General features: G+C 32.4%; 3 protein-coding genes across 3 annotated transcripts; 2 read left to right on the top strand and 1 right to left on the bottom strand.

Moving 5' to 3' along the window:
- Positions 1-1,831: 1,831 nt before the first annotated feature.
- On the bottom strand, positions 1,832-6,605 carry LOC116771596 (glutathione S-transferase 2-like). The gene is made up of 5 exons (XM_032663496.2): positions 6,451-6,605; positions 5,926-6,064; positions 3,889-4,056; positions 2,585-2,727; positions 1,832-2,141 (listed from the first exon to the last, which is right to left on the bottom strand). The coding sequence occupies exons 2-5, from the start codon at positions 6,053-6,055 to the stop codon at positions 1,971-1,973; spliced, it is 612 nt and encodes a 203-aa protein (XP_032519387.2). The 5' UTR covers positions 6,056-6,064; positions 6,451-6,605; the 3' UTR covers positions 1,832-1,970.
- A 167-nt stretch (positions 6,606-6,772) lies between these two features.
- On the top strand, positions 6,773-8,925 carry LOC116771594 (non-structural maintenance of chromosomes element 3 homolog). Its single transcript, XM_032663491.2, has 6 exons — positions 6,773-6,955; positions 7,035-7,268; positions 7,370-7,541; positions 8,377-8,489; positions 8,617-8,712; positions 8,794-8,925. The coding sequence occupies exons 2-6, from the start codon at positions 7,068-7,070 to the stop codon at positions 8,872-8,874; spliced, it is 663 nt and encodes a 220-aa protein (XP_032519382.2). The 5' UTR covers positions 6,773-6,955; positions 7,035-7,067; the 3' UTR covers positions 8,875-8,925.
- A 1,461-nt stretch (positions 8,926-10,386) lies between these two features.
- On the top strand, positions 10,387-15,192 carry LOC116771265 (mitochondrial 2-oxoglutarate/malate carrier protein-like). Its single transcript, XM_032663072.2, has 7 exons — positions 10,387-10,577; positions 11,266-11,484; positions 12,580-12,673; positions 12,813-12,898; positions 13,154-13,256; positions 13,663-13,781; positions 14,033-15,192. The coding sequence occupies exons 1-7, from the start codon at positions 10,498-10,500 to the stop codon at positions 14,211-14,213; spliced, it is 882 nt and encodes a 293-aa protein (XP_032518963.1). The 5' UTR covers positions 10,387-10,497; the 3' UTR covers positions 14,214-15,192.
- The last annotated feature ends 946 nt before the right edge of the window (positions 15,193-16,138 follow it).

Raw genomic sequence — 16,138 nt, 5'->3', positions numbered from 1 at the left:
TAATCTGTCCATATTTTAGTAATGGTATTGAAACAGCAATAATACTCTGGGAATAATAAATTGGAAGATGGAGAGTCTATTGGGATTTGTATAACAAAATTTATACCCGCTTTAAGACGTAATTGTGTCTAATATAGTTCCACAGGAGCTAATAGTTACGGCCCACCATGATTATAATAGATGAGTCATTACTTCTTCTAAGTTTGAGTCATAACATCTTTGTTAAAGAAAATATATTGCGCAATTGATAGTAATATTGCTTAAAACAAATTCTTTCGTCTCAACGATTGACATTACTGCATAATAGTTTATATATAAAACAATTAGGAAGCGTTAAGTACTTACTCAAATTAAAGATACACTTTTTTTTATTTTGGTTGATAATTCGTGCATAGCGACAAATACACAACATGATATAAGGACAGGTATGTCGCAGACTTACATAAATACAATACTAGCAACGTATATATTTTAAGAGAAATATATTGTTGAAAAATTTACATTACCTAATAATTATATTAAAGTTTCCACGATTTACTGCCAATATTTTAACGAGCGTCACACTAGCCCTTTCATTTTGAAAAAATACTTCAGTAAATTATGCATTTTTCACAGAGGAATATACATCAATAAGAGAAAATACAACAAATCTTATTAAAAAATTATGTCCTATTTTGGTTTATTTGTTATCATTAAAAAAAAAATATTACGTCACCAACTTACGGATGGACGAATCGCTGAAAACATCAAGGTCAAGATCAAAGTCGATAATTATAAAAATTGTCTAGCTTAGATAGCTGTGTATGCTTAGTACAAGTTCGCGTCATCATAGTGCACACTCCGCGTTTTCCGTTTCTTATTCAATGACCTACGTTAATAACATTATATACATAGATTGGGAACATTTATAAATGAGAAACTGTCGACGCTCCGTAATCCGTATGTACTACATGTTATGTAGTGTAACCCTTAAAACATTTTAATATAATATAAGCGTTCAGAACAATATAAAGATTGAAGAATTGTATTAGTTTTTGTACATTTGTTTTTAATAAATGCTATATTTTTTATATAATTGAAAAGAGGCTTTATGAAAACTGTTTACATACGTTTTCCTACACGTCATCAAAAAAACTACTTCCTCTAACATTGAAATATGTTTGTGGATGAAAAACTATTATCATTATTGCTTCAGGCCGTGTGAGTAGTCTTTCATCCGGGTAAGACTTGAACTAATTACAATTTAAATGTTTTCATTCACAATTCGTTACAGATGATAGCATTCACCCCGCTGTATGAAGACTTGTGGTAGGAATGATTTTAATTCAGATTTACTATTTAATCTCATTATTATTATTATGTATTAATGACATGTTAGATGCTAAGGTTTAAACAATATCACATTTTCGTCAAGACAAAGTTAGTTAGGGATACTTGTTGTGTAACAACTGTACTCTTATAACCAGTCTGCAGCGCACACTATACACGGAGCGTTTACCGTTTTTCGTTCATAAAACTATGCACGTGACAGTATTCACGTAGTATATAACCGAACGACTTAAGTGTGTGGTGTGCAGAGTAGGGTAAGATAATAATTCTGCTAAGTTTAACATTGACCAATTCTTTAAGATTTTCATTGAATTTTTAGTGACCATTTCTCAGCTCCGCCTTTCAATAACTACTGTATGTCTATTTGACATTTTCATATACCCATTTTCCCAACATGTCTTTGTAGAATTATTTAAACTCTCCTTCAGATAATGTTCCAATCAAAGTCACTCATACTCTTATATAGAACACCTTTATGTGCTTTCATAATAAAACAAAAATATATATACATAAGTATTTATTATAACAAATTACAGAAAACTTAATATTCATAACTTAGTTGCAATTTTCTTATTCCGCTGTCTTATAGTAACCATGTGGGATCATTAAGGCACATACACCATGGTCTCCTCATTTGGTGTTTAAAACGGTGTCTCTGGGGCGTTGTCACTGAAAGCCTTCACCTTGGGTATGCTGTACACCCCGTCCACCACCTGTTTGAAGCTGGGGTACTTCTGCTCCAGATCCGGCATTTGCATCATCGTCTTCAAGTAATCAAAAATACCAGCAAAGATGAAGTCTCCCCATGTCAGCTGAAATGTACATTAACTATCTTGACATATGAAAATTAACTATAACAAAAATATATATCACTTGTATAATATATGATGAGAGTGAACATTCCCACCATCCCTATATAATGGAAAAAATGTATTATAATGTCCACGATTAGGAGAAGACACAATAGCTCAATTGGGGAAGTGACTGCGATTCAACATCCATCAAGCTGCAGGTTCGAACCCCGGTTGTATCAAGGGCAGTTGTTCCATTGCATGTATAAATTGTTATCCAAGTCTGAACACTGTCATTCATCGTATGAAATGAATGGCTTGATAATTCTGTTACAATGAGATCTTTTACCATCAATTTAAAATATAATCACCTCCAAGACTGACTGGGATTATTAATTACAGCCACCTTTCATACTCTCCCTATACCTGATCTTTAATGTCTATATATCTATAACCGTCTGTACCTTCCCACAAGCCAGGTGTCCGTTGTTCTTTTTGATCATTTCGTCCAGTTTCTCCAAGGCCATGGGGTAGAAGGACTCCATGAGCTCGCCATGTTTCTTCGCCTTCAGATCAGAATCAGCCTCATAGTGGACGGTCGCCGCCTCTACACACAAAGCACAGACCGGGTTCAATTAATTTATATTTGAATCAAACTAATATTTCCGGAATGCTATGCGTTTTTTTATTAATTATTTTATGAACTACGTAATCTAGATTTTTAGTTTCCTTTGTAGCAACCATGATCACGGGCAGGCGAGATGGCGTGATGAAGAGATGACGTGACATTCAATCCACTTTGAGAACCGTTGGAATGGCAACGAAATTACTTTTTTTATATAATTTAACGTATTAATGAAGTAATGGTAACACGAACAGTCATTTGCATTATTTTACATGTTCGCGCGTACTTCGGAATTGGGGACGGTGAGCAGCAGGTAGCGACATCTATCGTCTGTGTATCGTAACTTTATACACTATAAGTTATCACTGTCACGTCTTCATGCAGTGGTTACTACGGACAGTTTCAGGATAATTTATAGCCTACGTCCTGTTCTGATGCGCTAGCTAGGTTATTGTAAAATCTCATCGAAATCCTTTAAGTAGTTTTTGCGTCATAGAGTAACATTAATGCATTGCCACAAAACACAATCATAATAATAGTGGAATATTTTGTTGATCTTTTAATAATGATAAGCTTATATTAATATGTTTATTATTTAGTAAGAGCTTTTCATTTCATCATCATCATCATCATCATCGGCCTATCGGAGCCCACTGCTGAGCAAGGCCTCTTCTCACATGGAGGAGGTTAGAGCATTAACCACCACGCTTGCTCAAGACGGGTTGGCGATTTCAATCTTATAATTTGTAATTATAAGACCAGCTTTCCTCACGGTGTTTCCCTTCACCGTCCGTCAGTGGTGTCTAAATACTCTCAGAAAGTACATATGACTCGGAACAGATCACATTGGTGCTTGCCAGGTTCCGAACGTTTATATTATTTTAATTATCAGTATCACACGAGATCCATACTAATCTCACTTCCGCTATCTTATTGTGATATTCGACACGTCTCTGTATACTTAACTAATTCATAACGGTATAATTTGAATTACGTTTAATTATGGAAGCTTTATTCCACCTTTCGAGCCATCGGAGACGACGTTTCATACATGTGAGGTTGGTCCTATATGTATTGTGATTTAAGCGTAACTTCCGCTAATATTAACATATATATAATATTTCTAAGGTTTTTCATACTCACTCGCTCTGATGTCATTAATGAACTCCACATTCTGGTCGATCTCGAAGTCCTCTTCAGCATTATCTCCAGCAAGACCGTACTTCTTACCCAAGAGCCGTGCTATGGGAATGCTCTGGCAGTATTTCTTACCGTCTATATCCAAGACCGGCATTTGACCGAATGGCATAGCTGGAGACGATTGTATTGTTAATAGTCATTTAATTTTTTTAAGCATCACAGTATAGTAAAATTGATAGTGAACTTAAAATTATATAGTAAATATAAAATGAAAAATTCTTTTGTACGAGCTGGATTTACCCCTGACCCCCGGAATATAGCGTACCGGTTGCTTTAGCAAATAAACTATCGAGACCTTATTCGAGACATCGGTTAATTAAACGATCCAATATGATGAGTATTGTCTATAATAAAGTCAAATTATACCTCACATGATAAAAAAGCTTTTGTGTTTCAACCAAACTATGTCCAAATCAAATTAAATTTCCATTTTCTTGAACATCGATCCTTATTTCAAACGTAAATTGGAATCGTAATTTAATCATAAATACATATTATTATTTATATGTATAATATTAATTAACTACACAAAAATTAATGAGCAAATTCATCGTTATTACAATAATTACATTCATATAATAGTTTAAATTGAATAAAAAAATCATGTCAGTAGCTAAATAAATAGATATGGCAGAAGAAAAGATATGTCATAATTAAAAGGTATGAATTATAATTATTGATTTTATTTTATTTTAAATAAATAAATCAATATCTCCGGAGACCTTGAACTATGCTAAAACTAATGTGTGTGTGAGTTAACAGCATTAATTAGCCAAACAATAGTCAAACAATTTTGGCAATTACTTCAATACATCATAAGAAATTTAATTACTTGACGTCGCTTTCAAACTCAACACAAAAAAAATAAAATTATATATATACGTATATACTTTAAAAAAAATTACGCTATTCACAAAACTTAGTACATATCTAAATTGGCATTATCAAGTCTGACCGTTGTCCGTGTTCGATCGATGTTAATTAAAAATCAACACACGTCAATTTGAAATAATTTTTTTTGCATTATTTTGTGACTATTCCATATAAGTTAAATATATATATATATACATGGATTAATAAAGACGGCCAACGTGTTCAATAAAACCGCGCTTCATTACACTTTACGGAAAATCAATCGAAGCAACAGATTATGTGTTTCATAGTTTTCTGTTCAAGGTCAGCGGACGGCCATTCGATATTACACAAAATAAAAACGACTCCATACAAGTTATTTATCGTACTAGTAAAAATATATACTTATTTAATCAAATTTATGGCAAAGGATAATCTATTAATGACATCTCAGATGAGTGTTTTTTTTCCGACGGAAATTTTAAAATGCTTATATATAAAAAACAAAAAAAATTGGTATGTAATATTGTCAGCTAAAAAAGCGCATCATCCTGCCGAGATGACTTTTACACAAACTACAATGGATCGAACGACTTTTCTGTCTAAAATTGGAAAAAAATATCGAACTAGTTGATATTAAAACAAATCTATGTTTATTTAAGCGAAGTATTGAATTAATGTTATTTTAGTGTTGTATAGAAGTGACACGAAATCAAATGTTGAATTACAACAGAAATTCCGCTCTAGAAGTTTCTATTTGCAAAGACCAGTCCAATAAAGCTGTTAAAACAATGATTTTTCTAGAACTTTATCTTGTGGGCTTGTCGTAAGGAAGCCGACATTTGGTTTATCGGAGTGTTTGAATAGCAGATAAAAAATAATAAATTAGTGTATAACATATATTTTTAATAAAACTGTTGCTATGTAGAAAATAGTATATTGAAATAGCAAAGTGTACAATGAAGGTATAAAAAATGCAAGATATTCTTAACTAATTATAGTTATCTAAATAAGTGACAAGAAAAAAAAATTGTCTAATATTAATAGCACATAACCTAATACAAAAATATAATATCACGTAATATAAAATAAACGATGAAATTTATTACAAAAAATGTATATACTTACAAGATTTCATGGAGGGCCATTTTTCTATAGGGATGCGTTCATCCTTGAACTCTTGACCGCCGTAGGCTAAAAGCAATCTTATGGCCTCGCCCAGCGCCTTCACGGGAAAATAGTACAAAACCACCGGCATTTTAGGTGACTATAAGTGTAACAACAAATATGTATAGTAATACACAAGAATAATATGTACATCGTATATTTGTAATATAAGTGGTTTAATCTTATGGTATCTAAATATAAATTTGTCAGTAGCATTTGTGCACACAACAAAATTTAAAAACAAATATATATGTAAACCTTAAATGAAAGAGGAACATTTAAACAGAATCATTGATATCAAAATGTTTCATGTTTGGTGCAATGCTATGCTATTAAAAAAACTTCCTGAAGCTTGCGTATTGTCCAATTGAATTGTTTTGACCGGTGCCATTACTAATTTCAATATGAAGTTTTAATGTGCTCATTTTGTCTCGCGGAAACTTTAAACAATGTTATATTATTATACTCTTCAAATAAATAACTTACGTTTATTTCAGTAATAGTTAAAACTAGCAAAAAGACGACAGTTCACCGGGTAATGAATCGTCAACTGACCAGCTTCTGATTTCTGAAAGCTAATGCCTAATACCTGTTACTGAACACGGAAATACGGAGGCGGGCGAGGGAAGGAAGTGTGCACAGACTATGACGGATTAATATTCTTATATTATATGTCAAATCTGACATTTGTTTTTTTATTTCGTTGTAACATTTGTTATTAATAATAAAAATTAATAAAAAAATGTGTGTTAAAACTTATAATTATTCCTTTTTAACAGGGGCAGAGTTTGTTTAATCGAGACGACAACAAATTGAATATTGACAACTGACAACTGACAAGATATACTGTTTTAATTAGCCAGTACAGTCGTTATCATAGAGTGCACAAAAAAACTTAAAAAAGCGATAGTTTCAAATTCTTATTCATTTGTTGCTTATACTTTCAAACTAGTAACTTTATAGCTTTAACTTTTTATTATGAATAGTATAGGTACTTTTACCAAACATAGTTTTTCTTTATAAATATTTATCAAATTGTGGTTATTTATGAAATCTTTGTCTTATTTTAGGCGATTTTGGATACTGTTAACAAAAAAATCAAAATGACCCAAAGGTCTCAGAATGTATCAATTTCATGTTCCAAAGAAGCAGTGAATGGATGTGTAAGATATATACTTTGCCGCGAAGGTAGCAAAATACCCATAAAGAGGTCTGATATTATAAATCATGTCAGCGAAACCTGCAATGTTACAAAACAAAATGCTATTAATGTTTTTAATGCCGCTCAAAAGGAGTTAAAAAAGGTGAGTGGATAAATTTTCTAGAAATGTAAAATATCTTTATAACAAATCTTGATAATTCTATTCCTGTGAAATAAATATTTTTTTTACTAAATATTTATCAGGTTTATGGTTATAAAATTGTGGAATTAAAATTAAAAGATGCCATACAATGTATAATAGTCTTAGACAAACCAGAAAAATCTTTATTGTCTTCATCTACCAATCCTTACCATCGGAGACTGCTGATTGCAGCCCTAACACACATTTTTATGTCAAGTGGACCTGTCCCTGAAGGTGAGTGTCTGATAAATTTTTTGACAATTAAGTAATTATAAGCAATTATTATCAAAACAATATTTGCCATAGTTTTAAATTAATCAATAGGCACAATTTTTAATAGACCAATTTTCAGTTTAAGTGATGTCGTTCAACAATTACTTTAAGCAATATAATAAGAATAAGTGCAATAGTTAATGAGATCTAAGATTTTCGCGAGTATTCATTTAAATGAAACTAGTATTATTACAGTACACGGTTGCCCGTGATCACGGTTGTTGCAAAGTAACCGAAACGTTGGGATTATGTAGTTTTTAAATAATAAAATCCGCGTAGTAAATCCGAATAATACTAGTTTCATTTAAGTGCAATAGTTGCCTTTGAATCTTTCAAAAATATTAAATATATATCTCTGATAATTTTGATGTTTATCAAATTTAAAGAAAATTTATCAGTGAAGTAATTGAGATATTATAAATTATTATTGATTACTAGTTAGCCCAAAGTGCATTAATATCTGTAACAATTATAACTGTAGTAATTACCACAACATAACATTATGTAATTATTTTTTTTAACAAAATTTAGTAGCAATGTAGTTGAATTATACAGAAAATATTCTCGGGTTAAAAAATGTTGAATTTTTTTTTCAGTTGTACCAACTTAACATCATAATATAAACTGTAAGGAGTACTCATTTTTTTTATTAGACGTTAGCTAGTCGTTTTTGTCAACATATTTGCACTTAAGAGTAAACCATAGCTGAAATGAGTAAAAAACAGTAAAATACTATTTATGACCTGTGATATTTCTATTTTTACATATTTCCTGTCTGCGGAATTGGATACCAAAGATGATATGTGGAAATTCTTAGCAGAAGCATATGTCTTGGAAGAGAACGACTACAACCAAAGGAAAATTGTGACAAATGTGTTCACAAAGCAATTGTATTTGAATCATTACAAGGTAATTGAATTAGTATTTTTAATAATATGTATCATTTTTGGTAAAATGTGAATTTTATTAATTGTAATTCTATTAGACACTTCCGGAGCAATATAATATATTTGATTAATGTTTTTTTTTTCTCTAGGAAGGTGAGGGTGAATTAGCAAAACTTGTGTTTGACTGGGGACCCAGAGCACATATCGAACTACCAAAAATGTTTCTACTAAATAAAGTTGCCAGTGTATGTTTTTTTATTATTTTTTTACTGTGGATTTTGATACCAATATATTAACCAGCTTGCCACATTTAATTTCTGTTTCAGGCCCTGGAAAAAGATCCACAGCATTGGTCCGAACAATACAAAATAGCGGCCAGTGATAACAGTAATCAAGAAACAATTTAAATAGTTGTATTTTTGTTCTTGCAACATATAATAAATTGTTTTTTTTTATAATTTATAATGAACTAATCCTACCGTGTAGGAGATGAAAAGGTTTACCATCTATAGATGTACAGAAGATTTTTGGTCTTAATTTCATACTACCTACTCGTATCCAAACTCTAAATACATGGCTAACCTGCGGCTTTGCCCACTTATTATCATAATAAAATATGTCCATAATAGTTGACATATTAAATTTATAATATGAGATCTTCTTTATTAAGTGTAATTTGTTTTTCTAAAACGCCTTAATTATATCTTGACTATAACGTTTAATAACAAATAAATGATTGAAGGTGTTAGCAATTGTTATGACTATATTATTATTAATAATATGTGACTGGCAATAAATTTTCTTCAGTCGTAATATCCACAAACGTGATGCCTATAAACCGGCCGATCTTGAAGTACTGCACTTCACTATTGTAAAGAAACAGCTACCGTCTCCAGCTTTGAAAGTGGTAGTGATAATGCTGCGAGTATTATTTAGATATTTAGCTGCGTATTAGTAAAACTCCTGCCTTTACCTCGATATGCTCTGACGAACAGCCATTTAAAACTACTCGGAGGACCTCGGAAAGTAAGAAATTCAGGCAAAATGAGATCAATGAATATGAAATTTCGAGAGCTTCACCCTTACTAACACCAGATCATTAGTGGAAATCGGAGCACATTATAATATTAAGACAAGTTTCTAAAGCATTTTATTCTTATAGTCGGTAACGCCCTGGCAATTTCACTGAGTCTTCATGATCGACGGCTTACTTAGAACTTTTATCGATTGAGTGAGTTTTACTCAATTTTAAATCATCCAAGATGGATATGTACTGAAAATTCATGCCGCTTCTATTAGAGTCTGGACAAACCGCTATTTATGTTTTCCTACATCGTTTAACCTTATTTTTTTAACTCCTATCCACAGTACTATTTTTTTCACGACAAACGCATCCAAAAATTGTAAGAGCCATTAAAATCATTTTGTAGGCCGCCAAAGAATTAAATATATTTAAAAGACATTTTCATTATGGTTTAATTGAATAAATTTCTGTAACGTGAATTATTCAGTATTTTTTCATTAGAAGGTTGCATTTTTTTCAATTATTCTCTTCCATGTTTTTTTTAACTCGTAATTTATGTTTAAGGGTTCGGTTCCAAGTCCAATGTTGTACAATATTATATTAAATACTAAATATAATATGAAATATTTAATTTTAGTATCGTTATAATTTTTGGCAATGGTAACATGTGTTATTAAATTGCTGCCTATGGTTATTAAAGGTCGCAAAATTAATTCTGAGTATGTTTGTGTATAAAAAAATATTAACATATTAATTTAAATATTGTAAAACAAAACTCTAATGATATATAAACAATAAAAAATTATTTTATTAAGACTTCTTTAAAGGTTTTTATAATCTGTACTAGATATTTTTATATATACTGTGCTTTCTGTCCTGCCTGTGTTTCAATTTTGTTTTCGAGTCCAGGTTGTTCCGTGCGGTGCAACGGACAGCTGGAGATATTTTATAATACGTATATTTTATAATTTTTTTTTATAATATATTAAAATAGTGATTTTCGATCATGGCTCAACAGGTTGCAGTGCCGCCCAAGGAGCGATACATTCCTAATGGCCTTAAATTTGCCTTTGGTGGACTAGCCGGGTAAATGTATTTCTTTAACCTTGTACTTTAACTACTTTCAATGTCATTAATGTTAGTTGTTCTAAACATAAAAATTTTCGCTATGAATGAAATTTGAATAACCGCTGTAATAACAGATTAAAAGTAATAAGCTTGACCATTTTCATTTATTTTCTTATCGGTAAAAATAAGAAAAACTTATAAAATATTGCCAGTTATAATAACTTTGATATATTTAGTGGGACCTATTTATTTCTGTAGTTATTAGTTCCCTTGCACCTACATGTTAATTATTATCATTTGCGACCTCGATTTAATAGAATAACAATATGTTGTGATTATGTAATCGATCAAACAAATCTAACGAGTTTATTTTAAAGAATTTTCCATCCAATGTTTTATTTAGAAGTGTGGCTGGATAAACACACTTAAATATTTTAATCTATATGTATATTATGGATAAAAGTTATTTTATTACTTTGCACTTCTTTCACACTCTTCATCCAGCTTGCTAGTTATTAAGTTTTTAATATATTTTGTGTGATACTGAAAACTTGCAAGTACTTGTGCAGAAAAAACTGAGTTTCTGAAAAAAAAAAAAACACAATAACATATTGTTTATAATATGTTAGCCCCATCAATAGATCAATGAATGACTGTAATAAAAAGAAGAAGAACAAGTATATTAATAGTGTTAATTTCTTTTTAGAATGGCCGCTACTTGTGTTGTGCAGCCATTAGACTTAATAAAAACTAGAATGCAGTTGAGTGGTGGTGGTAAGACATCGTTTGCTGTGGCCGGGGAGATTGTTGCGAGGGAGGGCTTCTTTTCACTCTACACTGGACTCTCGGCAGGGCTTCTGAGACAGGCGACATATACAACCACACGCTTGGGGATATACAATTGGTTGTTTGATGCATACAAAGAGTAAGGAATCTATTTATTGTTTGTTAAGAAATTATGACTTATTTTGGCCGACTACACAGGAACGCTATCTACAGACACCACAAGTTTCCATTCAAACATACACTTTCCGGTTTTTTATTAAAGTGTTTGAAGAGATTTTTATAACATAGGTATGGATGAAAATGTAAACTGTACACTATTAGTTTAAAAGTGGAGACCGATGGTAAGGATAGAGTAGCTTAAAAAAACGTCAAGGTCACTGACCTCCAAAAAATCAACTTTATTATATCACATTTATATATAATCGTGAGTGTATAATCATTATGTATTCCGCTCCTGATACGATAATGAGATAAATAGATATACTAAATATATAAGGTGACGTTTAGTTGAAACGGCATCTCAAAATTACATTTGTATAACTTTTCCATTGGTTTCGTTATGTAAAAAGTGATGTACATTAGTGTTCATGATAACCCTTTATTTTCGCGGGTTGATAACAACACGAACATAAGTATGTAATATATAATTTATCTGTATTTTTAAATTATTAAAATTTACGAAACACAAGTCGGTACCACGCTAGTCACAGTAACCGGAGTGCTATTTGTAAATCTCATAGCGACATATGTATTCAAAACTCGTTACTGTCTTTGACGGAGCAAAATATTGATTAAGAAAGTTCCCAGTATGAAACAATGGCTACGTCTCAGCTATAAACATTGATTAATTATTAGAATTGAAATTTTTTTTTTGTCTAAAATAAATAATATTTTAAAATATAGTTAGAGAATAAGTTAATAGTTAGCTATGTAAAAATTGTTTAGTTACGACTGTTTTAGTGCTGCGGTTTTGAATGTCATATAATTGCGTTCGGCTTATAATGTTTGTTGAACAATATTGTTATCTGATAAGCCAACATTTAAATTACTACCACGGCAGTAACTACCACGGTACATCAACTACGTCAATTAAATACATGAACGAAATACTATATTGTTACTCATCATACATCATCTCTTGTATTCTCCCTAGCCTTAGATATGTCATTTTATCATAATCTGTTCAGACTTCACTGGTCGGGTCAGAATTCATTGTGTTTAATTTGTTTTGTAGACGCAATGAAGGAGCGGCCCCTGGTTTTGGTGTGAAGACGTTACTGGGAGTCGCCGCGGGATCTGTCGGCGCGTTCGTCGGTACCCCCGCCGAGGTGAGCGACCCATTCACTCATACAATCAGTTTTAGCATGGAATAACACTTATTCTTTAATGCTATAACTTTTTAAATTGATTTTATGGTTCCAGTCACACGGTGATCACCGCGCCCTATATATATAACATGTTTTCCAGGTGGCGTTGATAAGAATGACAGCTGACGGCAGGTTGCCAAAAGAGCAGCGGAGGAATTACAAGAATGTACTGGATGCACTCATGAGGCGAGTCACTACACACACGCGCACACACACACAGACACACACACACACAGATACACACACACACACACAGAACGAAGTAGGCCATTGATATAATAAGGAATATTAGGAATTAATACCTAGCCGTTATCAATATTAGTGACCTTGATTTGTGTCCAAAGTTCTCGTAATTATATATTAATTCATTTTTTTTTTAATATTTCGGCTTTCGTAATGACAGGTGTCGTGTTGTGAGTTTGATTGTGCGTGTGTGTGTAGGATAGTCCGCGAGGAGGGCTTGCTCAAGCTGTGGCGAGGAGCTTCGCCCACCGTCTCCAGGGCTATGGTGGTCAACGCGGCGCAGCTCAGCACGTACTCACAGGTACACATATATATACTTGGAAAAAAGATCAGAATTTACCTTTTTAAAAAAAATACATGCAATGCAATTTCGCTGTTAATTTATTAAATATAAACAAAACTAAAAACAACTTTGATTAATAACTTCCAACCCTATCGGTTGACACTTAGCGCGAAGAGAAATTTTTATTATAACACGAACGAAAGATTTAAACACACTCCAAAAAATCTACGATTGATTGATCTATCACACCGACAATATTCCTACAATATATATATAATTTACGACGCTACACCACAATGCAACTATACAACAATGGCTCGTCAAATAACAATAGTATTGAAAAATATGGAAATTAGAAATATATATATATATATATGAAAAAATAAAAATTTAACTCCTTACATAACGATACGTCTTGTGTCAGGCTCGCGAGGTGTTCGTGGGTCGCGTGCCGGAAGGGATTCTGCTTCACTTCTGCGCTTCCATGGTGTCTGGCCTTGTCACCACCATAGCCTCTATGCCCGTCGACATCATCAAGACACGGTACGGAACCCACCTCAGCTCAGCGCACACTGTTGATAAAGACAGTATGAAACCTGCTCGTGGTAGAATAATGTCTTACCCGCCGACTCGCTTCGGAGCAGTGTAGCGGTTAACGCTCTAAACTAATATCGAAGCGATAAACTTAAAAGAATTTTAACGACTCAATTATATACAAAAAACATGTTAATAATTTTATTAAATAGCTATAAGTACATAGTATATTATCTTAAATATATATAATTATTTCCCAGCATCCAAAACGCGGCCAAGGGTGAATCTCAGCTGGCTGTAGTGAGCAATCTCCTGAGGAACGAGGGTGTGTTCTCCCTGTGGAAGGGGTTCCTGCCGTACTACGCCCGGCTGGGGCCGCATACTGTGCTGACGTTCATCTTCCTTGAACAATTGAACGCTGCTTACTTCAAATACACTTAGACTTACCAGAACCTCAACGGCCTCCACACTGAACGATGTCTTCGGTGTCAGCTAGGAACTATGTGATAATAAAAAAATATTATAAGGAATACCTGTACGTTACTACATTATGAAACAGAACTAAAGTTAACTTGTTGGTTAATGAGGTTTGGTTATGTCAGACTTAACCGCCACAGAGACAACCTCTTTGTCAAACGTATGTAATTTGAAAAAAAAAAAAACAATTATTATCCTTCTGTTTGTAACATGTCACGTCATAGACAATTTATATAGTTTCTATGAATATATCCTTTGATGTATTTATATTTATATATTTTTTTCTATATGTAATCGATTAATTTTTAAGTTTTAACATACAAAATATCGGTTAAATAATTTAATTATTTTTTTAATGTTTTTTTTTTGTTATGGAAAAATTAAAAAAGGTTCCATTGATATCTATAAATCCTTGTTTAGGATAAGTTGTATTTTAAACGCGGGACATGTAATGTCCGCTATAACAATATTGTGTTCATATTTGTTTACATCTCAAAGATTTTTCCGCTTTTCAATGCTTTTTGTATTATTTTATGTATCTCAATAGTGAGTGCCAAATTTTGTTCCTTTGTTTGAGCGAAGTAGTTTTTTGGGCTTAACAGTGTCCAGTGTAAGCAGACAGTGATACCCGATCGTATATCTTTATATATTTTTGTTACCCGAAACATGAAGTATATTTTGTTTTTATTATTATTATTATTATTTTTTCAATGATTGATTATAAACGCACAAATTATTGAATTACAGTGAGCGCGTTGGTTGGACTTGCATTTTTTTTTTTTTAATATAATTTGTTGTAAAGTTGTTTTTTTTTTTACTGACAGAATGTATATTGTTGTTTCAGTGCGGAAACCGATATAAAATGCTATTTATATTTTTATAGAAACAGTTTACGTGACTAACTTAGATAAGCTATTTGTTAATAAAATTATTGTTGAAATTTTTTTTTTTTTTTGGTACTTTAATTTCTATTAAACCTCCTTCATGGATGTTATAAAAGTTAATAAAAACTATTTATAGTCTGTACCAAAGTTAGAGTGACCTGGCGTTTTAATGTGACATTGCCGCATACCTACGGGAGTTGAAATTATAGAAGTACGTATATTAATGTTTGTAGCTGCGTTTAATATCACAACCTCGACATGTTGTGGAAGCTGGCTGTGATGAAGGAAGTAAACGAGATAAAGCCTTTAAATTAAACATAAACAGATAGATTTTTCCATATTCTAACTTGTGCTGTATTTTATATGACAGAACTCTAACTATGATATAAGGAATAACTTGCATGATGTTTGTCTTTGGCCAACTGGCTGTTCATTCTAATTTTTTTATCGGAACTCTCAGTTAATTTCTTGTTAGTTATAAAAAGCTTAAGTCATATATATAAGGCTGTAAAATTAAAAGAGTATGATTAAAACAGTAGGTATCTTTTTTGGCCATTGATTTCTTCTTCCAGTTCGGTGGCTACAGTAATACTACATTCATTGGATCTTATCAAAGTGCGTCCCCAGCTGTCACCACGAACTGATGCCGTTCCTGAAATGACGTCTCTTATAACTCGATGTGGTTTTTGTTTATGTACAACGGACTGAGGATTGTGATGTACCGCCCTTAAAAAAGTCTTCCAAAGGTATACAAGGCTATTATCCAGTAGAAAAGACAATTGGGAGATTGCGTCTAAAACTTTTAAAAAGCTTCAACTGAGCTCATGACACCACTTTGAATTGTAGACAGCAACAGATAACCATCACTGTCATATGGTCTCGATAGGTGTAAGGGTTGGTCTGATGGCGCTGTTGTGCTGGTCTGGTGACGTAGACCTCGTCCGTCCGAAAGCCCGGGAGCCCTAAACTCCTACACCAGTGGAAGTGTTATATCGCTCTGCACGC

Source organism: Danaus plexippus, chromosome 17 (genome assembly GCF_018135715.1).
Source record: "Danaus plexippus chromosome 17, MEX_DaPlex, whole genome shotgun sequence".
In the NCBI taxonomy this organism is placed as follows: domain Eukaryota; kingdom Metazoa; phylum Arthropoda; class Insecta; order Lepidoptera; family Nymphalidae; genus Danaus; species Danaus plexippus.
This window is presented reverse-complemented; position numbering and strand designations above follow the sequence as displayed.